This window comes from Coffea arabica, chromosome 7e (genome assembly GCF_036785885.1).
Source record: "Coffea arabica cultivar ET-39 chromosome 7e, Coffea Arabica ET-39 HiFi, whole genome shotgun sequence".
NCBI lineage: Eukaryota > Viridiplantae > Streptophyta > Magnoliopsida > Gentianales > Rubiaceae > Coffea > Coffea arabica.
The window spans coordinates 8,084,625-8,109,744 of NC_092323.1; the positions used below are offsets into that span (position 1 = coordinate 8,084,625).

At 39.0% G+C, this 25,120-nt stretch overlaps 3 protein-coding genes across 11 annotated transcripts; 1 reads left to right on the forward strand and 2 right to left on the reverse strand.

The window, feature by feature from the left end:
• Window positions 1-1,046: 1,046 nt before the first annotated feature.
• On the reverse strand, window positions 1,047-6,382 carry LOC140011051 (uncharacterized). Of its 9 annotated transcripts, none has more exons than XR_011818300.1 (8): window positions 5,223-6,382; window positions 4,064-4,351; window positions 3,702-3,800; window positions 2,984-3,064; window positions 2,523-2,576; window positions 2,375-2,434; window positions 2,175-2,236; window positions 1,047-1,606 (listed from the first exon to the last, which is right to left on the reverse strand). XR_011818300.1 is itself a non-coding variant. In XM_072059004.1 (8 exons), exons 1-8 carry the CDS (start codon window positions 6,154-6,156, stop codon window positions 1,469-1,471), a joined length of 1,635 nt encoding a protein of 544 aa, XP_071915105.1. In that variant the 5' UTR covers window positions 6,157-6,382; the 3' UTR covers window positions 1,047-1,468. The 9 variants fall into 9 exon arrangements, 6 of the variants coding, with proteins under 6 accessions (XP_071915105.1, XP_071915106.1, XP_071915107.1 ...); XM_072059004.1 differs by having other exon boundaries at window positions 1,047-1,563; window positions 2,523-2,538; XM_072059005.1 differs by having other exon boundaries at window positions 2,523-2,538.
• A 2,517-nt stretch (window positions 6,383-8,899) lies between these two features.
• On the reverse strand, window positions 8,900-10,355 carry LOC113699353 (allene oxide cyclase, chloroplastic-like). The gene is made up of 3 exons (XM_027219657.2): window positions 9,861-10,355; window positions 9,650-9,771; window positions 8,900-9,505 (listed from the first exon to the last, which is right to left on the reverse strand). The coding sequence occupies exons 1-3, from the start codon at window positions 10,075-10,077 to the stop codon at window positions 9,104-9,106; spliced, it is 741 nt and encodes a 246-aa protein (XP_027075458.1). The 5' UTR covers window positions 10,078-10,355; the 3' UTR covers window positions 8,900-9,103.
• A 9,693-nt stretch (window positions 10,356-20,048) lies between these two features.
• Window positions 20,049-21,866, forward strand: LOC113699223 (transcription factor AS1). Its single transcript, XM_027219423.2, has one exon. The coding sequence runs from the start codon at window positions 20,539-20,541 to the stop codon at window positions 21,712-21,714; it is 1,176 nt and encodes a 391-aa protein (XP_027075224.1). The 5' UTR covers window positions 20,049-20,538; the 3' UTR covers window positions 21,715-21,866.
• The last annotated feature ends 3,254 nt before the right edge of the window (window positions 21,867-25,120 follow it).

A 25,120-nucleotide genomic window follows, 5' to 3' on the forward strand; every position in this document is an offset into this window, starting at 1 on the left:
TTTTAACTCATCGCCCTCAGTTTTGTCTCGTGTTTATGCAAAAGTATGTTTCACACCAGCAGCGGATAAGGTCACTTGTTTCCTGTCTCCTCCGGCCTCCTGCCTCATTCATTCAATCCTTCCTTAGAACGAGTTCCATTACTCTCTATACATGTTACCCCTAAGATTCTTGTCCTCAACAAAATCATCCGCTCCGCTCGAATAAATTGATAATTTAAATTGGCAATTCGTATCAAGCAACAATGCGACATTCAACCCTGTCGATGCCGGCGTTAACTGGCTGACTGCAACCGCTGAAATGAATTGTAAAATTTTAAAATTCAAATTCCAAATGTGCAAAATATTCGACGCAGCAAGTTTCGTTTCAAGACTGCCAACGTGAATGCGACCTCCGCAAACAACTGCAAAAACTAGTCCCACCCTACCACACAAACACTTGCCCTAACGAACACGGTAACACGCATGCCTGCCAGAGCATCCTGTCACACGCCCATGAGGAAGGAAAAAGAGATGAATGATTTGCTCCGAATTGCCACTGGATCCAAAAATGACCAGCAACTTTAACTTCCAAGTTCTTTTTTGAGTTGGAGGAACTGATCAGTACCGGCCAAAATCCCACCATTTTTTTCCCCAAGTCACGGAATTGAAATCACCCCTATACCACATAACACGTTGGGCTTGGCTCCGTTGGTTTGATGATTTTCTAGCAGCTAGGACCAACGCATATAAGGACCATAGATTGATACCGTAGCCTGTTGCCTTATCGGATTAGGATTCTTCCTGAGTATCACCTTTCGTGGGCCATAAAAGAGATGTCATGAAGTCTTACTTTCCTTCAATAGCGCATTTCCTGGGGAAGAATGTCTAGGCCTTACATTACCAGACAACATAGTCTGTAGTACTAAAGAACTTTCAATGCCCCCGGATGGGCACAGGAATAGCAATAGGAAGTTAAAATCTCACGAGATGTTTTCCCATGCGACGGCACCAACCAGGAAAGCAATTGAGTCGGTCATCTGATCGACCCAATAATTTAAGTAATAAAATTCAAGATAGGTAACCTATAAATAAATAAATAAATAATTCGTTACAACTATATATCTGTTGAAGTGTAACGCCCTTCAGATATGTACCCAGTGGAGGAAACAACCCTGCTACAAACAAGTGTTATGACAAGTGAACAGTTTCAAGTATAACATTCTATATGCACAGCAGAAACATATTTCTGCCCGATCCGAGCACTTACACTTGGGAAATATTAATTGCAATCTCTCCATAGCAGCCAGAGATGGCATAAGGCGCTGAACAAGCGGTCCAAATCTAACATCATCTGCCAATACAATGCGGAGCTACCCCTTACCTTAAAGAGTGTCAGATAAAATGCTGATTTTCTCCACCAATAGAAAGAAAAAATGAGAGCACCCAACCGGTAGAGCTTGTAAAACAGCAAATCAACAGCCAAGGCTCCTCAAGCAGCAGGCCCGTAGCATTCGCTTGATGTCTTGATGAGAGACTTGAACATCTCAAGCTTCAGAACTCTGCTGACAGCCACACTACTACATCCTTAATGATACACAGAAGCTTTGCATGAAATGGATGAAATTGACTGTACAACAAAGGATGAGCTTTTCCATTAGACCAAATTAAGAAAGTGCATCAGTAAAAGAAATCAAGCCAACGCTTTTCCACCAATAGATGATGCTAATACCAAGCCTATCACAATACCTTAAGTGAACCAACCACAGACCTAGTTGTCAATTTTACCATTCCTGCACCATCCAAACTATAACATTTTCAAGCTAAGGGGCAAGTAAATTGAAATATACCATGTCTGCAGTGGTGAAGTTTTACAAAGCTAGCATTATCACATCAGAATTCTTGAAGCGATGCTGATAATTGCATCATTCAAAATCTTACAATTCAAAGCAGGGTTTATCCTAGATATAGCCAACTTTTTCCTGTTATACCAGGAACCAATATTCAACTAGGCAACAAGACCAAATATCAATGGTAGCCAATAAACCTGGTCAATTCTTCCCTGCCAATATCAATCGAATTCATCGAAAACTCTCTACTTCCCCCAAAAATATGAGAACTCACAGGAATCTCATGTAGAGGGCAGTTTATAATTTTAGATGCACCAAGAATTAATCAAAATTCAAAATCATACTTACTCGAGATCATTGTCCTGGTTGTGATGTATTCCATTACGTATTGGGATGACTGAAGCTTGAAACTACAGACACAGTTACAAATGTAATTCTGTTAGGCTTAAACCTAAAATGCCAACTTTAACATTTTCACTCAAACTTCAAAGTTAATCTGTAAGAATAAAAATAACAGATCAGAATAACAAACTGTTTAAACTACTTACTCAACACCCACGAAACTCAACAGGCACCAATTAACCATCCATTTCTGGATAACTAATGGCCTATAAAATATATTTGAAAGTCAGGCACTAAACTTAGATCTCTCAAAAGTAAACTAAAGTTGCTCAGGCAAAAAAGAACAGCACTCACTTGGAGACAAAACCACCTGAGACAATCATGAAATTGCATAAGCAAACATGCTTCCTGCATAGGTCAAAGGTATAAACTTGTGATAAAAAACAAAGCAAAGGGAGATGTGCAAGTATGGCTGTAATGGTAAAGAACAACCAAAACCACAACTTACTCCAATAAATATGCATGCAACATTTACCATGATAAGCCAAAAAGAAGTTGCAAACTTCTCAACAAAGCAAGAAAGAAACTTGCTGAAACTTTGTTAGTACACGAAAAGGCAGTCCTAAGATCTAATTTTCACCAAAAATTGTCATAGCACAAACAAAAACCTTTTAGTTTCCTCAAAAAAGTCACCAGACCATGCAACTGTAGAGAACACGCGAAGGAAATTCAAATGAGTACACGACAACAATCTTCAGTAAGTCTCAATTGTAATAGGGAGAAAACATCATATCAGAACTTCAAAGACAGCATACCTTGCCCAAGAACCAAAATGGCATTGGCAGACAAAGGTATAATTTCTTGGATCTTTTCACTGACAAATATTGCTTGCGTACCTGACCACCGAAAGTATCAAACCAATAATTATCAGTAACACCCTGAAAACAGATTATTCAATACTATTTTTTTTCAATGCAACAGAAGGCCGATTTTTAATGTCTTAAACAAATGCAACATTTTTATTATTATTATTTTTTTGGCGGGTGGGGTGGGGTGGGTGGATAAGGAGGGCTGGGTCGCCTCTGGAACCAAAATCTAATTAGCATCTGAGAAAGTGCTAAGCTAGAATCTTTTATCAGTAGGCTCCAGACAATGACGACAATAAGCATCCAGATTGTTTTGGACCAGATACCAATAATGATGACACTCTACTATGAAATACCGTAACAAAAGTACATAATAAACTTGAAAAAAAAAAAAACTTTAGAGACATAGCAATTCTTAACCAAGAAGCAGAATCACATTGCTTTGGTGGATGGTTTATGCATACCTTAACCATTTAAGAAATGTAAAATCAACTCCATGAAGAGCGGAAGCTCAGTGAAATAGAATACAGACCATACTCACAGATGCACATACCCATTTCAAAGCAAAATTATGAAGTTTTTAGAGTCTAAGATGTTTAAGTAATAGAATTTCACAAGCAGATTAGTGCAAATTGAAAACCAAGTGTTTAAGACAGCAATTCCTCACTCTCTTTTCCGAGTGTTCCACTCATTGAAGTCTCTTCATCAGTCAGAACAATCATCTGCACAGTATATTGTCCATCTGATATCCAAATAATCTGTGATCCTGCGATTGATGGAAATTCATTTAGCTTTGTATAGATGGTAAAAGCAAATTCATCATGAAGTAATGGTCAAAATGATGCACTATTGGGGAAACAAACGATGGCTACCTTTCACCACTGCCCTCAGCCCCCCCCCCCCCCCCCACAAAAAAAAGTAGCAACTCGTGAGAATCTAGAGGACCATCAGGGATGTTTTTGCATGTTCTCGAGAAATTACATCCGGGTATTCTTAAACATAAAGATAGCTGCAAATTATTGGACTTACCAGGGAGAACTGCCAGTTTATGCACTCTAGCGGTCTGAGTTAACTGTGTTGTATGAAAAGGACATTCTGATCCATGCACAGAATTGGACAAGCACATGAGATGAAGATCTCCATCAGAATCCAAGATTAGAAACTTGGTAAGTGATAATACATGGATTGATATTGCCTTTGGAGACTTCACTGGCATCTTGACATATCGAAAACTTTCAATTTGCTTGCCATTAAATGCTATGAAACACACACCCCAATCTCGAGTATCTTGTCTCAATGTCATGGTCCTCGGCTTCACTGCAAGTTAGAACGCACAATAAGCAGCTGTAACAATGGAGAGATGAAGACTTTTAGAAATCTCAGAATCATGCGGCTTCTAGTTAACAAGAGAAGAATTTTAAGCTACGTCCAACGACATTAATAAAACAAGAGAAGTAATTCCACCCAATGAAATGCCTAAGCTGTAACATCTGTGAATGCTGCAAATGCCCCATTCTTTACCACTCCAAGAGAGTCTTTTTCCATTTTCAAAATGCCATATTTAATTGTGTTAGGTCATACTACCAAAAGTATTGGCTGATGGTTCAGATTCTATTTAAGAACATGAAACATTATCTGCAATGCAGTTCTAATAAAACCTGCACTTGGAAAATGCTGAAAAGAACAGGAAAAGTTGCCAAATGCAAGTTAAGACATTCCTTATCTCTCTCCTCTTCTGAAAGATAAACTTGGAGCCCCTTGATCCACTCCACTATTTTGCTGGCGAATGCAAATGTCTAAGCTAACGTTCAACATTCATGGTTTCCAGCACCAATTGCAGTTCATTTGGCATCATTCGTTGCCATACTTGTGATCAAATTATTATATATCTAAAGATGGGCAAAAAAACCAATACAACTAAGAACCAAAAGCCAGTACTTTGGGTCAAAACATTCATGCTTAAAACAAGAAGAGCCTTGTCCAGTAACTGCAAGCACGTGCATGATTCCAAACAAGCTAAGCACCAAATAAACTACATGACTGACAATTGAATGGTGAGGTAAATGCAAGCAAAAAACTAATCCCACAATATAAATTCACTCCGACGACAATAAAGATCCGACCTCTACAAAGTTTTCAAATTCAGGTACAAAGTTAAATAGCGCCAAACCAAAACCAACGAACTCACCAGATTCAGACTGCTTATCCATCTTTCCTTCAAACTGGCCATTCGAAACCACACTAACTGCCCCTTCAGGCCCCATATTTTTGCGGCCAGAGTTGCTAGAATGAACCGCATGATCAATTCCATTTATTCCCTGAACCAACCCATTTTGCAGCTTATTAGCTTTGCTAACTTCCAACTTACCAGCATCCTTGTTGTCCATTCCTCCATTTAAATTCCTCCTAATAATACTACTACTCACTCTCCCCTCTCTGTTAACCCTCCCTTTCACCAGTGGCCGCAAGGGGAAAAACCTAACCCCATTCTCTTCTCCCAAAATCAAATGCCCAGACGAGACACTCATGGAAAAAACCGGCAAGACACAATCAATCACAGCACACTTCATCAACTTCACCTCTTCAAAATCCGCCTCCAATTTGACAGCAAAAACCCAAATCTTCGAATTCGAAACAGAATACATGGTGAAAAAATTACTCCCACCCGCCAATTTCACCGAAACGCCATGAGAAACCGCGAAAACAACGCCATACTTGTTATCATCGAACCTCAAATCCGTATGGTTAGATCGAACCTTGAGCTTCACAAACGCCTTCCGGGTAGGATGAAAAATAAAGAAGCGGAAGAGAACAGCTGTGCCGCCGAGGAAAGGCGAGGAGGTGATGAAAATAGAACGAGGGTTAGGGTTAGAGAGGAGGTGGAGGAAGGCAGCGGAGGAGGTGGGAGAAGGGACGAGAGTGGAGGGAGAAGGGAAGGAAGAGAGGGAGAGAGGGGAGAGAGAAGGGTAAAGAGACAAAGAGGTGTCGGAATGGTGAAGGGCGAGGGAGTTGGAATTGGAATCGAAGAGGAAAGAGGTGATGTGGGGAGGTGGAGAATACTGGGCAAGGAAGGAGAAAGATGGGTTTGGGAGGCTAAGCTGACAAGCTTGGACGGTTACCATTATGGGAAACGCGGGAATGGGAATCGGAGCTGGAATTTGATTAAATGTAGAAGGAAGGTGGCGGTTTTGGCCGGGAAATAATGCCTTGTTTACTACATCTCAGGTGATGTCTCAGCCCGAGATGTTCGGCCGGCGGGAAGAGAAAATAAATTTTCGTACCGTCGTTGACCGGTTTGGCAACATGAGGAGGGGCTGTGTTAGAGCGGGGACACTGCCAATTGTCAGAGAGTGAAATTTGTCTATGTTGACTTTTGATCCTATATCTTTTTTTTTCGGCCTTTTTTTTTACTGAATTTAAATAGTAATTTTTTAAAAAAAAGGGATAATTTCAAAAACCTCTCTAAAGGTTTTTAACAGTCTCACTGAGTTTGTTTGGATAAGAGTTTATTTGGATGATTTATTTGAGATATTTACTGTAGCACTTTTTGTAATGGGATGTATGTGAGATAAAAAGGTGATTGGGAAGATAAAAAGGTGGTTGGGATTTGTGAGAATAAATTTTGCAAACCAAATAAACTCAGTACTGTCTTCTCTTGATATTTCTAAAATATCATAAGCCTCCCTTTGTCAGGTGATTGGGGTCCAATTATTGCATCAATCATGGAGAAATGATTTAATCACTTACACAATTGAAGAGATATTTTGCTATTATGTTTACATGATTAGTTAAATTGTTATTAATCTAGTTTAACATAAATAATGAAAATTTATAAGTTTTTTGTAAAAGTTTCTAATATGCCATTACAAAAAGGGGCCAAATATTCACCTTTTTGTGATTGATAATTGATGTGTATGACTAGAAGCAATGATTCAAACTTTAGTGATTTTTGTGAAATAAGAGAAATGGAGCTTTTTTCAGCATATCTAAGGATTTATGAGACTTGAAGAGAAAATTTGGTCTCAAAATTTTACTGGTTGTGAACATCTCAAAATTAGCCTCTAAGATTTTTTTACTCTTAAATTTTGAAAAATTTTATTATTTGATTGCAAATGTTAGGGTAGTTCTTAATAATCATTGCTTAGTAGTGACCCTATAAGTGAAAATAATATCTTGGATCAAACAAAAAAAAAATGAAAAACATGACATTATGTAGTTGGTTTATGTTCTATATGATTTGCTTCATTTAATGATCGGTATTCAATTATAGTGTTTTTCCTTTTTTCATCTTGATTGTTACTTTTATTATCATGGAAAATAGGTGTTGGTGTTGAATGAAATATAGGTAAAAAATTGTTGGTTGTATGCTACTAAATAAAAATACCTTTTAATGATGACAATTTATTTCTTGATTGAGATTATTCAACAAATGATCCTTTTTTAACTGAGATGTTGGTTGTAGCAGGGTTTTATATAATTTTAGTCTCTTGTAGTAGAGCATGTTACTGATGTGTTATAATAGTATAATATTACACGTGCAATATGCAGATAAGACTTTGAGTTGATAAAGTAGTTGTAAAAGTTAGAAATATATAGTCATTTGGTTATACTATATGAATGAGGTAATAGTTACGCAATTTTGAAATCGGAGCATTACTTGTGCAAGTAATTTCACTTACAATCACACTTGAGGGTAGTTGTGGAATCAAATTGTTTTCGCTCTCCTAATACCAATTTTATATTGTTTTTGTATTTGAATTGGACTGATTTGTCATCTGTTAATTAATTTTAGGGGAGGTTTTCGATATTTTGAAAACTTCAACGGAGGACAGTGGAATTGTTAGAAACGTCAGGGGATGTTTTTGAAATTATCCATTTTGAAACGAAAAAATGGCAATACTTGGCGACATTATTAACGTTAATGGATCAGCTTTGCGGTGAATCACGCCAATTCCCTTGAACCTTAGCAAAGAAATAAAACACACGCGCGCGTCTTAAACCCGTCCAAACTAATAAATGCTACCCATTTGTTAGATGTTGTTCGACGGATTCTCCTATCCTGTTTTAGTAAGACACAGGACTAAGTACATAAAAATGAAAGATTGGACTAAACATGAAATTATGTATCGTTCTTACCCCAAAATTTTCATAAATTTTTGCACACAAAATAAAAAAAAAGTAGTGTTACCTTTTTTTAATATAAGGGTGCATGACAGAGTAATCCTTATGAGGTAGTAATAAAATATTATACCATCATTAATGGTAACAGTTCGCTTCTATTAATTGTTTTTAGCACTCTTGGCATCTCATTCTTGACTCCTTGGGCTTATTTTCCTGTCATGTGAAATCTACGCTAATTTCAACACTGTTGTGTAGGAGTAAAGTTGGGTTGAATGGTAAAAAAAAAGAAGATATAATTGTAAATAAGAAATGCTGAGTTTAAATCTTTCACTTCTAAAGAAAAAAGGATAAAAAAAAAAACTGTTGTATAGATCACGAACACAGAAAATTACGAGCAATATATCTTATACGCAGATGAACGGCTTTTGGTGGGTCTTTCTAACTTCTGATGTAAATTATTGCCCGTAACACCACAATTTTATGATTTGGTTATACTAACCAAAACTTTTCCTACATAATATGATGATTACAACAACCATTTTGGTACTCAAATGTTTTTTTTTTTTTGCCCTTTTCTTTGGGAGAGGTGGCGGTGGTTGGTGGGAGGAGGAAGAAGACGATAATAGTACTCCAATGCTGAATATCGTCCTGCTAGTGCTAGTGCTAGTGCTAGTCAATTTAAAGTTCCAATACAATAAAAATAAAATTGGTTCAAATCAAAGAAAAACACGTCACGAATCACAATTGCACCAATTTCCGAAAGGCACTTTTATTTGCATAGACCACCACGAGAAGACCAGTACAACAAATCATAATAGCCTTTTGTTTAATGGCGTGGCGGGGCTCTATAGTTTACTACGTTACATGTCGAAAAAGGAGGACCAAAGGAACAAAAAGAAGACTCAGCAATAATTAATCATAACAGCATGGGTCCATCGTCGTCATCAATTAGTTTGTGAAATTGGAAACGGTGGCCCCGGCCTCACAACCCTTTGCAGCAGCTGATGGCTCCACCGCGGGCGACGGAGTAACCGGAGGTCCCAGTAGCTCACTAGGTAGATCCGGTATACCCTTCAAGTAGAAAGTGTAGAACAGCTTGAAAGGGAACACAAGCTGCTGCAGTTTGACTTGACCGTACGCCCCTTCAAAAATCCCTGATCCACCGGTCACGGCTAGGTAGGTGTCCTCGTAGGTCAGGTAAGGCCCCTGAACGGCTATGTGACCATAGCCACCGAAATAAAAGCTGAAAATTGCTTCGTACCGGTCACCCTTTTTCTCGGGTTCGTGCTTGATCAGAATGCAAATTCCTGCTGTGATCCCTAACCGTTTCTGCAGGCTCCCGCTGTATATCTGTGACGTACCAAAAATTGTTAAGACGCTTGATTTCCAATTTGAGTGCTTGCATGCGCTTGATCAGACGAATATTTTTCAAGAAAGTAAAACTGAAAAAAGAGGGAAAAAATTTATCCCATAACCAAAAGAATGCTGCTTTACTTTGTTGGTGAAAGGGATGAGATCGCCTAGAGAATTAACGTCTTTTTGGCTCAATTTCAGAAAGGCAGGGCTTCCGCGGTCACGTTCGTTGATCTCGTAGACATTCAGTTCTTGAACTTTAGCTGAAAACCAAGTGCACAACAGTCGAGGATTAAACCAACCAGATTTGTTTAATTGGTGATCGGCTCAGAAGCTAAAAAATACTACTTACTTGGTGTTGAGTCTGATGGGGTGCTCTGGCTCTTGCACGTGAAAGATCTGCAGGTGGCTGCAGAGTTGGCGGTGAGGCGAAAGTTGTTAGAGATCAAGGGGTTAGAGAAGGGCTTAAAGCTAAGAATATTTTGGGCGGTGGGGGAGGAGCTGGTTAGCAGCTTTACGGAGGAAGAAGCGGCCCTGAAAGCAGCGGAGGTTGAAGAAGCGGCAGCCATGGTGTAATCTGGGGCTATACACTGTTCTAAGTTTTACAGCACTATTGCTTTGATAAAGAGGAGGAGCGTGGTTCTTGAGAAAACTTGATGGGTTGATCAAACTGATTGGAGGCTGCAGGCTTTTTGCCAGGGGAGGACCATATATATGTGTGTGTGTGAACTGCAGAGTGAATAAAAATGTGGGAAATGAAATGCTTATAGTTATAGGATTGGAGAGTATGGACTGTGGAACGTGTTATTGGTTTAGTGCGTAGGCTTTGAACTACTATTGCGGCTCTGGTTAATGGCTATGGGCGGGGCGATTTGCGAACATGTGTGGCGGTGCGTGAGAACTGATGAGAAGTGAGCAGTAGTAGTAACTGTTGATTATGGGATGTGGACTTTGAAGTTTGACCAAAAGTCAAAGGGGAGCTTTTGAGATAAGTCCACGGTGATTGGTAAAAGTAATGAAAATTGGTTTTGACAAATATGACAAGTGTTGTTCTAGCAGAGGAAAATGGAGTAGTCCAGCTACTTTGGTACTGTTACTTCACACGCTGAAAACTCGAGCAGTACTTAAAGATGCTACATTAGACCTAGTGCCGGTACCAATTACAATCACCTAGTGCCCCTCGGGTCGGTCCCGTGGTTGTAGTCCCAGTTGGGGAAGAGCCACGTCCAGGGATCGAATCCTGGCTACTACCGTGGCTGGTGATGCTTGGGGCAGGCCGCTCCCAGCTCGCTGTGGGATTAGTTGGGCCGTACGGTATTACCAGTCCATAGCCAGATACCCACAATGATGCCAAAAAAAAAAAAAAAAATTACAATCACCTAGTGCTACTTAAAGATGCAACCTTTTTTATATTTTCAATCATCTTTTTATCGCATAATCATATCACAAAAGTACTTTATTTCAAATAATACATTATCCAAACAAACAGATTATTTTTTTTTATCAGATTTATGTTCTACATGAAACCAAGATTAAGATCACTTAAACGTAACCAAAACTGATTTTTGAGGCTTACGCTTGCAATACAACAAAGCAACGAAATTTCACTTGGACTATTTCAAAGTCGCCTCACCAATTTCAATTATATATGTTATTCATGTTCTCAGGAAAAAAAAAAGGAAAAAAAAGAGAAAAAGTGAGAAGCTAATAAAATGTTAGTGAAGATAAGTTCTGTTCTTGTCCCCTGTCGTTTCCACCAAAATCTCAAATGTCAGGTCCCAGGAGCAGCCGAACCGATGGATGTGGTGGGGCCCTAGTCGGCCTTTATGGTAGAGACCAAGAAGAAGGCATGTTTAAAGTTCAAAACAAGAACAGTGTGGGTCACTCACTACTTTTAAAAGCCTGACCATAAGCCACATAGGCCCATGTGCATCATGGACTCATTTTTTTGTTCTGTGCTCCTGGCCGGTTAGTTTTGTTTAAAGTCAAATTGGGTCGGTGAGCCCCTTTTCATGGACCCTTGACCTTTTTTTGCGTGTGCTCTGGTACCCAAAGAAAAAGTTTGACTTAACTTTCTCTGCAAGTAGAGCCATGCTGCTGGAGAGCTAACTAGAGATGAAATGGGAAGATGGAAGGGATGGCATGCAACGTGTCAGCGGAATTATGGGCAATCTGGAAGGGTATTAAGCTGGCATGGGACAAGGGATTTAGGAAAGTGATCATCGAAACCGATTCCCAAGTTGCATTGGACTTGATCAACTAGTGAATAGATATATAGATAGATACATGTTTTCGTAATACTTCAAACTTGAGTTGTTGATTGAAATAGATGTATAGCGTTTTATTGAATGAAAAATGACATGGCATATGGTAAAATTTCAAACCTAACAGAGTCTGCAACGAGTTTCTAAATCCCAATATTGAAGGCAATTTGGGACTAATCAAAATTGCGCCTAGGATATATTATGATGATTTTCCTGAAACACTCGCAATCCAGGCGCAGTAAAATCTTGCAACTCAGCTTTGCCCCTTTCCGTGTGTGGTTCAATTTGTTTGGATTGAAAATTATTTAAAATATTTTAATATAATGTGACTAGCTTAAAATTTTTATATTCATTAGTGTATGTATTAACTGGTTCGAAGTTCGAACGCATATCATATGTCAACACCAGATATAGAATGATACAAATAACATCAAACTCATAATTAGTATATACATATTATCATTGTATATAAAATTAATCTCCGTTACAATCTCGACACATTGATATAGCAAAGTAAGTTATTGAGGAAAAAAAAAGTGCATAAAGAATCTTTCTTCCGAAATAATTTTTTTTTTCGCACTTCCATCGGAAAACGTGGAAAAGTTATTGAAATTGTAGGCTATATATATATATATATATATATATATATTTTTGGACTCAGTAATCTGTTTTTCATTTTATTTTCCACGCCCTGACTTAAACTGGGACACCGATCAAATCAAAAAAATGCTCAACAAAACGGTTAAATGGCCTATCAAAGTTCAAAATTTGTCCCATTTTTAGCATACTAGGTGTCGTGGGCACCTAGTGCCTTAGTAAGCTTAACCTACCATCCTGTCCTATAGATTGATTAGAATTTAGATTACGATCACAGTTATAGGGTAGCCCCAACTCGTAGAAAGAAAAGACAGAGAGATTAATGGGTAGAGGAGAAAAGCATTCAAGACCTGAGGCTGAGGAAGTCCGCCACGCACCACATAGAGGGCGACATATACATATAGAGATAGGATAGGGGCCGTAGGGCGTGATAGGAAGGAAAGGCCCCTCCAGCCTCCAGGCACCAGCCAAAGACAAAGGAGGTTCCCTTACAACAGATCCGAGAAATGCGTTGATGGGTCTCGCTTCCCATTGGGATTTTGCAATTCATCCTTACACCCTTCCACTCTGCACGTGTTCCCCACGCTCCTCTCTGTACCTCCCCCCGGCTCCAAGTCCCAACCCTTTTCCTAAATGAAAGGACAAATTATATAGAAAATAATATTAATTGATCATGGATTTAAAATGTTAATAATGGTATCATTTGTGAATTCTAAATTATGAAATCACTGAATAAAAAATAAAGTATTACTAGCCTTAAAAAGCAAATTATGGATTTAAGGCGTTTGGAAGAATGCTGCAAAGAAAATAATAGGAAATTGGGTGATAATTATAGAAAGTTAGAAGCTAGCTACAGGGGAGGGAAAGAGAATAACGACAAGTTAAGGAGCAGTAAAAAAAGGACGGTGAACTATTACAATATTGGACGGAGAGAGGGGAAAATAAATGATATGATTGTGGGGATATGACAGAAAGAATAGCATCGTGGTAAGAGATCTGAAAATCATAGAAAGCAGCACATAACTAGTTAGCAGGTAAAAAATAATAGTTTTTAATAATTTTAAAATTTTAAAATTATAAAGATTATTTTAAATCTACATTAAATTTTATGAAGAACATTATTCTATAAGCACTCAACAATTTTAGGATTACAATATGGGCGAAATTATTTTTTAAAATTAAGGAAAATGAATTAGTCATACTTTATATTTTTAATGTTAAAAATTTTGATATATGGGTATAGCATGATATATTGATAAATAAGTTTACAATTGCTGTATCATGTAAGTCGTTATAAATTAAATTATTTTGTTCAAATTGTTATCATGTATTGACAAACAATAGGTTAACATAATTTGGTTTCAACATATTTAAGATATTAAAATTAAGAAAGTTCATTTTGTATTTACGAAATAAACTTTTTTTAACATGTCAAACATACACTTCTTTGATTTTTTTTGCCTTTTCATATACTTTATCCTATATTATAATATATAAGTATTGTTTTGAATTGAAATATGGGCCCTGTTTGGAAGCTTGGTTTTTTACCAAGTTTGTATAAAACTAGTTTTTTAACAACTTGTGTTACAGGAATCCCAAAAAACTTACCCAAAAAACTTATAAAATTTTTAACCTACACACTTAAAATATCCAAAACACAACAAAAAAAAAAATTTCCTTCCCCTTTTCTTCTTCTTCCTCTCCCACCACCACCTCCATTGCCGGCTCTGTCGCCGGTTTCCGCGTCAATTTCCGGTGCGGGTGCCGGTCTTCTTTTTTTTCCCTCTCCCCCTCTTCCTCCCCTGCCATCATCCTCTCTTGTCTTTTTTTTTTTTTCTCTCTACGTCCGGCACCATTCCCACCTCTCTGTGGGGAAAAAAAAGAAAGAAAAGAAAGAGGATGAGAAGCGGGAAGGGGACAGGGAAGGCGGGGGTGGCGGGGCAGAGGGGGGCGGCAGGGGGAGGGGGAAGGGGCAGAGGGGGGCGGCGGGGGGAGCAGGAAGGTGCAGAGGAGGGCGGCAGGGGGAGGGGGAAGGCGGGGGGAGTGGGAAGGGGCAGAGGGGGCGGCGGGGAGAGGGGGAAGGGGCAGAGGGGGGCGGCGGGGGGAGGGGGAAGGCGGGGCAGAGGGGGCGCGGGGGGAGGGGGAATGTGAGAACCCGTAAAACCCTATTATTTTTCTAGGGTTTATTTCCCCTTAATTGTATGTTTTCTGCATTTTCTGGCTTAGAAATATTTTCTTAGTGGATTTTATGAGCAGTTATAGTTTTAAGATGATTTTTCTAGCATTGGTGCATTTTTAGAAAATTAAGAATCTATATTGGACGTGGGACCCACTAGTGCGAAAAGTTCGAAAAAATTCGGCCAATAAGGTTAAGTTTCAGATACTGTGAAAAATTTATCGGGTGTTAAGAGATAAGTAGTGTGTGTGAAGTGATTGATGTGAGAGAGAAAAGAAAGATAGGAATGCATTTAATGAGTGTGACAAGTGTCACAATCTCATTGGTTGGACTTTAAGAATTACTATTCACTTTCTTGACTTTTTTGACCAAAGGATTAAATATCAAAAATTCACAAAATTTCCTCATTTTTCTTTCTCCTTGGCCGGCTCTCTCTCACTCTTTTGCAAGAAGAAGAACTCTTCAATCTTCAAGATTTCAACTAGCAAATCATCTAAATCAACCGAATAAACAAGATTCCACTCCATAAAATCCTATCTTCTAGTGCTAGTAAGGGTTGTAGTGAAGTTGTTTTGAAGAGCAAAGGTGTCCACAATCTCTCTTTCCCTTGTTTCTTGGTAAGTGATGCTACAACCTCTCCCCTATACCTAATGATGGTTATATTATGCTTAATGGTGGCATGAGTGAAGGAATATATGATTTGTTTCTTGATTTGGCTTGTTTTGGTGAAGTTTTTCTTTTATTGGGAATTTTTCTGGTTTAATAGGATCTTGATGTTGGGGGCTTGTATGATGAATTGTAATGGTTGGAAATGACTTTAGTGGGTGTGAATTGTTGTTAAATGCAACCAATTTTGGAATTGGAATGAAATGTGCAAAGTTAGGGTTCATGAACCCCTATTCTGTCCGAAAATTTAGGTCATAGCTAGAGGCCGATTTTGACTTTGCTCAAAACATGAAAGTTATAGTTATTGATGAGTTTAGTGTGCCTGCAAAATTTCAGGGCAATTGGACGAGTGTAGAGTGAGTTATGCCATTTTTACTGTTGCTGTTTTTGGTGCACAGAATGTCCGAACTGCGATAGAAATTGCCTGTTTTGACTGGAATTGGTTTGGATTTTGAAGTTGGTGTCTTCTGAGGAAATGTAGCTGAATGTCTTAGTTAACATATGCCTTTGGAATTTCGGCATTTGGACTTGTATGGACTGAGATATACCGATTACAGTTTTCTGCGTTTTGCAAACCTGTTTTGGGAATTCTGGTATAGTATTTCGTATATTTGACCTAGTTGTGTTAGGAACTGGATTGAGTGACCTTCTACATTGTTGTAGTTCTGTTTCTTGGCTTCGAAATGGTGGGTCTTACACCCCCATCCGATAATTGTGGTGAGAGTTGTGCCATTACCGCATTATGAGGTCAAATCCGGTTTTCATATCAAGGCCTTAGTTAAAGCCCTTTCTTAATTTCTGGTTTCCTTTAATGTTTGTAAATGCTTATGGAACCTTATTGGGGTCATGTTTGGCCTTGGTTTATGACTCGTTAGCGAGTCTTATTGTATTTGTTTACATGTTTTTAGGTCGTGACGGTGGTGCAACGTTCTTTTGACTAAAGTGCTTGAAACTACATTTGCTAGCTTGGTGAGTGTACTACTCACTTATGTGCTATTATATGGCTTTGATATTTGAACTTGAGATGTTGAATGTTAATTAATTGAAGTGAGAGTGTACTTTATCATTCTCACTTATTGTATCGCATGTTATTGAAAAGTTATTGGAATTTTACACCAAATGTTATATGAAATGAAATACATGACTTCAAATGTTATCAATGAGCTCAACCCCATTGGTAGTTGATTGAATCGAGCCAGCAAGGGCTTGGTCGTGACAATTAATGAGTCTTGGGTAAGGTTATATGGAATCGTGTAGTATGAGAGACTCTCGATTCCGATATATTCGAGTAATACCACAATGCATGCGTTTGGATTTCGGGCCCGGTTGAGGACTGTTAGGAGGAAGGGAATGGAAGTTAAGTGGGTCTACAGTTGGTTACTTTTCAAACATTGACGGAGAGTCAATGAGACCGATCAAGAATTCAAACGAGGAAAAGGGCTATTGAGAGCCACCCGTATCCTTTTATCCTCATTATTAATGTGTGGCTTTATTTATTTTGGTAAATTGGACTGTTAAGCTTGATGTATCCATGAACTTGGTTGCTTGAGTTGTATTCTCACTGGGCAATTAGCTCACCCCGTTCCTTTTGTTTTCCTTACAGGAATATGACTCTTTTGGAATGAATTTTGATAAATGGTTGCCAAATGAACTAGATGAATGACTCTTTTGTATTGTATATAAAATGGGACCCTAAATGTATCATTAGGGCCGTTTTCACTTTTGTTTTGGCAAACCATATATGTAGTGACTTTTGTATCACTTTTAAATGTCATTTTGGTTTGTAAAGGCTAAATGTTATGGGGTATATGTAATTCGATGTTTGGTTGGGTTCGGACGAGTCGGTTACTATTCATGGCCGACTCCGGGTTTCATTTTCTTTTATTTTGGGTTATTTTGCCCTTTTGCCTTATTTGCGCGCGTTATAAGTTCCGGAACGTGAAAGATCGCTCTATACGGCACCGTTAGTCCTGGCGAGAGCTGGGCAGGCAGTCCGCTAACCTCTTTGGTTCGCCTTAGGGGAAAGTGGGGCTGTCACAGGGAAGGGGCAGAGGGGGGCGGCGGGGGGAGCGGGAAGGAGGGGGAGGGGGATGGGGCAGAGGGGGGCAGGGGCAGGGGGAAGGCGGAAGGCGGGGGGAGGGGGGCTGCGGGGGGAGGGGAGGAGAAGGGGAAAGGGAGGAGAGGGGTGGCGGTTGCTGGCAGGCTGCTGGGGGTGGCGGAGGTAACGGGGAAGAAGAAGAAGAAGAAAAAGAGAAGAAAGAAAAGAAAGAGGAAAGAAAGAAAAAGAAAAAGAAAAAGAAAAAGAAAGGGAAAGAGAAAAAAAATAGAAAAGGAAAAAAAAAGAAAAAAGAAATTTTTCACCTTACAAAAACTTCTACAAAATTTTTCATCTTACAAAAATTTCTTTCTACAAAATTTTTTCAAAAACTTCTACAGTACACTACAGTAAAGTTTTAGACAAACTCCCAAAAAACTCAGGTTCCAAACAGGCCCATGAATTCGTGCATAGCACATGTTCTAATGCTAGTTTTTCTGTATTGTATAATCTATTACTCTTTATTATGATTAATAGTTGCGGTAGATAAACTAGCATATCTTGCCACAGTAGAGTTTGCTGATTCTCCGATGATAATCGACTAGGTCTCATTCGGGAATTGGGATCATCCAAGACAAATTTTTTGTGATTATATTTTTTTATTTTACATATATTAAATTAATACAATATATTTATTTTATATAAGAATTTTATAAAATAACAAATCAAATGGACGCAAAGATTATTGATAGACATACTAGGTACTGTTCAAAAAGTAGGTTCACATCCCAAAAATGTGAGCACTAGTGCTTCCGCCATTGACGTTAACATTAATGCTGCATATTGTCACTCCATGAATTGCAAAATTTAAGCAGTTGCAATCTAGGGTAAAAAAAAAAAAAAAAAAATCTCTATGTCATCTTCAACCATCTTAAAGGGGAACAGTTCATCAATCAAAAGCCACAGTAACTCTCTGTCTCTGTCTCTCTCTGTGGCTCCGTATTGTAAAATTCAGTAGAATCTAAAGGAAAGGGTGTGCTAGGCAGATATAGTACAAGTAAATTGTCTTTCAACGTGACACCATTTTAGTACCAAAAAAGGGTGAACTTCTTAGCTATGAGTTTGAAGGGGGAGAGGAGTGTTAATATTGTCTCAGCACATTAATATTCCATATTACAGTGAGTATGATCTGTGATACGAACCAAGACGCATTGAGGGGCTTGAATATGAAGGATTGAAGGTTGTCCATGTTGTTCGAGTCAAGGAGGACGACAAGTGACCCTTCTCTAGTTCGCATATTGGTTTAGCCGTTGTTTAGTTGTTTAGAGTCTTGGTTAGTCATTTGTTGCAAGGAATAAATTCGGCCAGCCTAACTAAAATATAGGAGCCGAATTCTAGGTTCCTAAAATGAAGGAACCTTAGTCATGTTTTTCTAATTCACTTTAGGTTTCTACTTGTATGGCTATAAATAGCCTATCCAGGATCATGTTTTATTCATTCAATCATTCAATTAATACAGTACAAATTGAGAGTTTCTTGGTTTCTCCAAGGCTTCTTGAATATTTTAGAATTTCTTGAGGTGTTTGTGACTTATCAATCTAGAATCACACTAGATTGTGACGTCCTCGACTTTTATATCAAGATTCGATAATCACGTGATTAACGGATTGAGGTTATCCACTCCAAGTTTGATATTCTCTTATCGATCATGAGTCTAATCTCTTACGAGTTTCGTCACAAGATTGACGATTCGTGTCAATCTGATTTACAAACCATTATTGGCTTTGGAAATGCAAGACGTAATTAAATCAAAATTAGAGCATGAAAAGACAGACCAGCTGAAGAAACGTAAAAAGATGACAGGAGAGCATGTTAAAAACAACAGAAAGTTTTAGAGGAGCACGAGTACCCACACAATTGTGTGTACTGCTGCTTCGCTGGGGAGGTGAGGGTCTTGACCCTTGACCTTGAGGAGGAGGAGGAGTTCATTAAGAGGCTAGAGCAGAGGCAAGTTTTTAAGTTTGATAAAAAGGCAAGCGGCTGATGGAGACAGTTCAGGGTGGGGGTGGGGGCGGGGTGCTGGGCCATTACCAACTGAGCAGTGAACCCCATGGGAAAATTATCATTGTCCTTGGCATTCCCATTTATGTTGTGTAAATAATTGGAGCATGGCACCACGGTTCTTGTAAAAGATGAAAGAAAAATCCCCAGAAAAAGGATATCTTTTCCTTCTTTTTTCCCTAGTAACTAAGGAGCAAAGGAGTCAGTAGTAGTTTGGAACAGCTAATATTGCACTTTGGCATCTTTCTATCTTTGTTACTATTACTTCCCCAAGTGGCTAATAGTAAGAGAGAGAGGGAGAGGGGAGCCTTAGCAGCTACGCAGATGCGGCAGCAAAGAAAGAGGGCCAGTGGTACAGTATACACAACTAGGCCTCACTGTCCTGTCTTGTCCACCACAATTCTGACTCACTCTGACCGCCCCCTGCACCTCCACACACCACCCCTACCCCTTTCCCTTCCACTCACACTTTTCCCCCTCACAGTTGCAGGCCCCCTCTGTACCCGTCTGCCCCACCGCCACCCAGCCTCCAACCCCTTAGTACTCTCCTTGACGGCATCACGTACCAAATATCAACACACCTTTCCTTTTTTTTTCTTCTTTATTTTTTTCCTCCTAAACACCTTCACTCTCATGATCCCTTTTCTAAGCTACGACATGCATATATGCGCAACACAATTCTTTTTCTTTTCAATCAAAAAAGGGAAGAAAAAACCTTTCGGCCTGACCAAGTATGGAAATAGTTGTTGGATTTCCTTTTTCTTCCGTTCCCATGCTACAAATTTGTTTCGCTACTAGAAAACCTGCTGGTTTAAGAAACGTACGTGTAGGGTAACAATTTCTGGCCTGGCGCGTTATCTTTCGCTGGGAGCCGATCCCAATAGAATAGTGTGTGTCAATCAAATAACAATCCCAAACTTTTCCCCTCACCTCCCTACGGAATATACAAAACCCCCGCTCCCCCTTCCCACAACGCAGAAAAAAAGCCCTACTACTAGACCAGTCCTATTTAACCCCTCGCCTTTCTTCGCGTCTCAGTTGTTAAGCAAATATCCCCTCCTTTCAACACCAAACAACATCAAACATTTTTCTGCTACAATCATCTTTCCTTCGTAAATCGATCTGTAAGCATAGAAAAGGGAAAGAAAAAATGAAGGAAATGTCATATACAGAAGGGTGACCATTCGGGGTCCTCTTGAATTGCAGCAGAAATGGTTATTATCGTTAGGAGATGAAGGAGAGGCAAAGGTGGCAACCAGAAGAAGACGCACTCCTCCGCGCCTACGTTAAACAATATGGAGCCAAAGAATGGAATCTTATCTCTCAACGCATGGGGAAAAATCTTGACAGAGACCCCAAATCCTGCCTCGAACGTTGGAAAAACTACCTCAAACCTGGGATCAAGAAAGGCTCTTTAACCCCCGAAGAGCAATCCCTCGTCATTTCCTTACAAGCCAAGTACGGTAACAAGTGGAAAAAGATTGCTGCTGAAGTCCCTGGCCGCACCGCCAAGAGACTAGGCAAGTGGTGGGAGGTTTTCAAAGAAAAACAGCTCAAGCAGCTCCAGAAGTCACAGCACCGCCAGGAATACACCGACCCTGTTGCCGTCTCCGCCGTTTCCGGCAGGGCCTCACCGGAAAAAGCTGTTCAAGCTGGCAAGTACGACCACATTTTGGAGACTTTCGCAGAGAAGTACGTGCAGCCAAAACTTTTTGCATTCCAGTCCCTTCCATTGCCTCCCGCTATCATGCCTAACCTTTCCCTTCCCGAGCCGCCTCCGGTTCTTTCTCTTGGTTCTGTCGCGATAACAGAACCGATGAATGGTTCGGCCGCGACAATTCCGTCTTCTACCCTCCCTCCATGGATGAATACTATGAATATCACCCCGACAACGACTTCTTCTTTGACCTCATCGTCTTCCACTCCATCTCCATCGGTCAGCCTCACTCTCTCACCATCTGAACCGGCTGTCCTGGACCCGGTTCAACCGGAAATGGGTTTGCCGAGCCGGTTCTTTCCGGTTCAACAAATGGGCGCTCTCATTCAGTGCTGTAAAGAGCTGGAAGAAGGGAGACAAAACTGGGTTCAGCACAAGAAAGAAGCTACGTGGCGTCTGAACCGGTTGGAGCAGCAGCTGGATTCCGAGAAGGCCCGGAAAAGAAGAGAAAAGATGGAGGAAATTGAAGCCAAGATAAGGTGCTTGAGGGAAGAAGAAATGGCCTTTCTTGGAAGGCTTGAAAGTGAGTACAGAGATCAGCTGAGTTCATTGCAGAGAGATGCCGAGGCTAAAGAAGCAAAGTTAATGGAAGCATGGTGCAGTAAGCATGCTAAGTTAGCTAAGCTTGTTGAACAAATTGGAGTCCACAGTCATGGGTTCACAACAACATTGGCTAAGGACTTGCGTTAATTAGTAATTTAGTTCTAGTACTAAAAAGATGTGGACAATTTTCATGTTTACCAATTCCCGTGTCTTTTTGCATGCGATTTTATGCATGGTCTCTGTTTTTACTTTGGATGGTTCCTGAATCATAAGTATAATATAAGTAGAGTATTAATAAATGTCTCTTTTAGCTTCATTCGTTTTTTGATTTCTTCTTCCTGTTACTGGAAGACTGCCAAAAAAAAAAAATAATAATTTTAATGTATAAGAGGATACAAGCAAAGCAGCCCAACTAGTATTTTGTTGTGATTTTTGGTGCTGTTTGAAATAGCGTAGACATAGTAGTGTCTTGGGAAGATGCTGTGGGTGGTCCTGCGGTCGGGGTTGCAGTGAGTGGGTGCCTATGGTGGGGTAGAAAGATAATAATGAAAGCTGCTGAGGGGGTGCTATGCTGCAGTGTGATGTCTAATCTGTTTCCACATTTTTGTTAGCAAAAGAAAAGAAAGCATCACGAAAGAAGAGAGAGGACTGCATTGGAGGACCTGCTTTTAACTTTAGCTTTTAGGGTTTACCATTGGACAAAGTCCACGCAGCGGCAGGGACTTTTGATTCCATTCCACGCATTAAGAAAAGGACTTTTGGACCTAGTCCGGAGTTCCGCAAGTGTTAAATACTTGCCTACCCGTCTCCTTTTTTTTTTTTTTTTTTTTTCCCAACAAACGTAGTAATTAGCCCACCCGTCTCCTGAAAACAGCATTTTAGGTAATTCAATTAATTGCCAAATAAACATCAGCAATCCTATTGAACTTTTGGGAAGTATTTGCTTCCTTGTCTTCTTGCTTGGGTAATGGCACTGGAGTTGCAGGAGGAGATTTGACACTGGCCAGCGATTTGGTAAAGAACTATTGGGTAAAGTGGTGCCTCTGCATTTTACATGGTTGCTGATACTTGATAAGGGTTAATTACACTTTGCCCTTCTGCATTTGGCTCCTAATAACATTTTGCCTCTCAGAAACTTGTTGCGATTAGGAGCAAGATAAAGTTATATTTTGCATGACCTGAATATTTCTAACTAATTCTTGAATTCATATAACAGTTGTAACATAATAAATACCTGTTCCTTTAGTAGTTGTTAAATTCATTTAAACACAATTGCACCATGCACTCAACCTTTTAGCAATAAAAATGAATTAGATAATTTGCAAACAAGAAGTCTAAGCAACTCAATGTGCTTCTCCGTGTCAATAGCAATACTTGTTTTAGATGAAATGAAAATAATTAGTGCATTTTGAATAAAATTTATTTGATAATATTTTTTTACTGTGGCACTTTGTTTTAATGTGGTTTATACTAGATAAAAAATGTATTTAGAAAATCTCAAAAATTTTTGAAATAATTTATAATTCAAATAAAATATAAAGCAAGGTATAATTGAGGTATAAAAATATCAATTCACTTTTTATTGACTCATGAGAATCTTGTGAAAGCTTCAAGCTAAACAAAAATGATCAAAACTGATCCATTTATAATTTAAAGGAAGAAAGATAAGTAATGAAAAACTCATATGGTAGTTTTGGTAATATGTTATTTATTTTTTACACCACGGCACAAATTGTCAATTCTTTGATATTTTACCATTTTTTCACTTGTTAAATATTTTATATCATGTAACTTCATATTTTTTCTAATAAAATGTTCCATATTTTGATTAAAAATATAGCATTATTCTAGTTACATCATGTAGAGGCATTAATGTCATTTTGTCAAAATTTTCGATGAAAAGCTCATTATTAATATTTGATTAGTCAATGAAAGTGGCAATATATATATATATAAATATATATACACGCGCGCACACACATTTGAAGTTGGAGACAACGCGTTACAAGGATCAAATTTAAGGGGGCAAACTGTAATTAATCCACTTGACAAAATGAAGAGTTGGGGAAAGTACATCATGTGACTGGTTTTCTGCTCACGAGCGATGGTAGTTCTCCGAGAAAGTTAGGGTGGTTTTGGGGATTCAATCGAAAGTTGAAGTCCATACGTTCAGATGAAAACAATCTATGCGTCCTTTGTGGGGTGTAATCTTAGTTAGTCAGTCCGGGATGAAATACTTGACATGACTAAACATTCCGAATCTGTGGTTACTACATGCTGCAGAACAAGAAATGGATTAATCCCAAGATCTGGCAACTCAAGCTGGCATTAGATAATATCTGAAAATTTTATCTAATTCATTCTGCTTTTTTCGCACTGAAATGAACATGTATGTGTTCACCATTTTCTCACTGAGATCTACTGAAAAGGTCTTCTTCCACAAACATCGCATAAATCCCAGTCTGCTTGATCTTATTCATTACAATGCTCACATTATTAACAGTTGAATGACTCTACTATCCTTACAACTTAAGATTAAGATATTTTACACATATTTGCAGAGAAGAGAGAAACAATCAAAACATTTACTAATGAAATTAACCCTAATTTGGAATTTAAAAAACAGCTAATTTGCCATATAAAAAGGGAACTAATACTAGGTGCATTTTTTTTTTCCAATTAATGTACTTGATAGATAAGAGGAGTTACATATGACGTACCCGGTAAATAAAACGATTCAAACATGAAAATTTCATTAAATCGACCTCATGATTAGCTCTGATCTACCTCATGATTTATCTTAGAGCTAATCTACGTGAAAATTTGATCTTTATAAAAAGATAAATCCTCCTTTAAAGCATCTAATTTTGTCTTACATTCTTGTTTTCTTGGACCATATTGGTGGTTCTTCAACGTCTTTATCTGCACTAGACTCCTCCTAATCCGAGACAATTGAGCATGAACAATAGCTAATTTGGTAAAGTCAAAACAAAGCATTTTCGCCGAAGGATCCAAGTCTCTTGTCTTGACCACAGAAAGAGCTTACTCGCTCCACATTGCAACTTCAGTTGCTGCTGCTGCTGCCTATGAAGAGTCTGCACTCTCCCTTGCGAATTTCATCCCCAAGGACTTGGAAGGTCCCTAGTGGCGCTGGGGCTAACAAATTTCTCTTTTCCGGTGAGAAAAAGTTAGTCTAAGTGTGGCCGCCTTGCACCCTGGACAAACTTAGTGGCAGTGCACGAAAAATACGTAAATTCTTCCCTTAGCTCTCGAGGCAGATACCCTTGAGAGGATCAGTTAGCATCACGGATTCAGTAATGAACAGCATTTGCACGCAGATTGGGACCCCAATGAGGGGAAGGTAGCAATCATGGCTAAGAAATATACTATTTACATTAGCATGTCGATTATTCTTATGCATCGACGACCCCAGGAAAATTAATGAGTTCGAGAAGCCGGTTGAGTAGATTTCAAAAGTTTTTTCATGCACTGCCACTAAGTTTACCAGGGACAGAGGAAATGATTAAGCAACGAAAGATCGATCGATTGTTCA

Bases quoted from the DNA above. Each gene is read 5' to 3' on its own strand.
- LOC140011051 (XM_072059004.1), bottom strand. From the start codon at position 6,156: ATGGTAACCGTCCAAGCTTGTCAGCTTAGCCTCCCAAACCCATCTTTC. The intron at 3,801-4,063 runs GTAAGTCCAATA...CATCAATCGCAG, and splicing joins TAAACTGGCAGTTCTCCCTG to GATCACAGATTATTTGGATA. The intron at 1,564-2,174 runs GTAAGTATGATT...TGTATCATTAAG, and splicing joins AACCAGGACAATGATCTCGA to GATGTAGTAGTGTGGCTGTC.
- LOC113699223 (XM_027219423.2), top strand. From the start codon at position 20,539: ATGAAGGAGAGGCAAAGGTGGCAACCAGAAGAAGACGCACTCCTCCGC.
- LOC113699353 (XM_027219657.2), bottom strand. From the start codon at position 10,077: ATGGCTGCCGCTTCTTCAACCTCCGCTGCTTTCAGGGCCGCTTCTTCC. The intron at 9,772-9,860 runs GTAAGTAGTATT...CTTGGTTTTCAG, and splicing joins CCCATCAGACTCAACACCAA to CTAAAGTTCAAGAACTGAAT. The intron at 9,506-9,649 runs GTAAAGCAGCAT...GGTACGTCACAG, and splicing joins TCATCCCTTTCACCAACAAA to ATATACAGCGGGAGCCTGCA.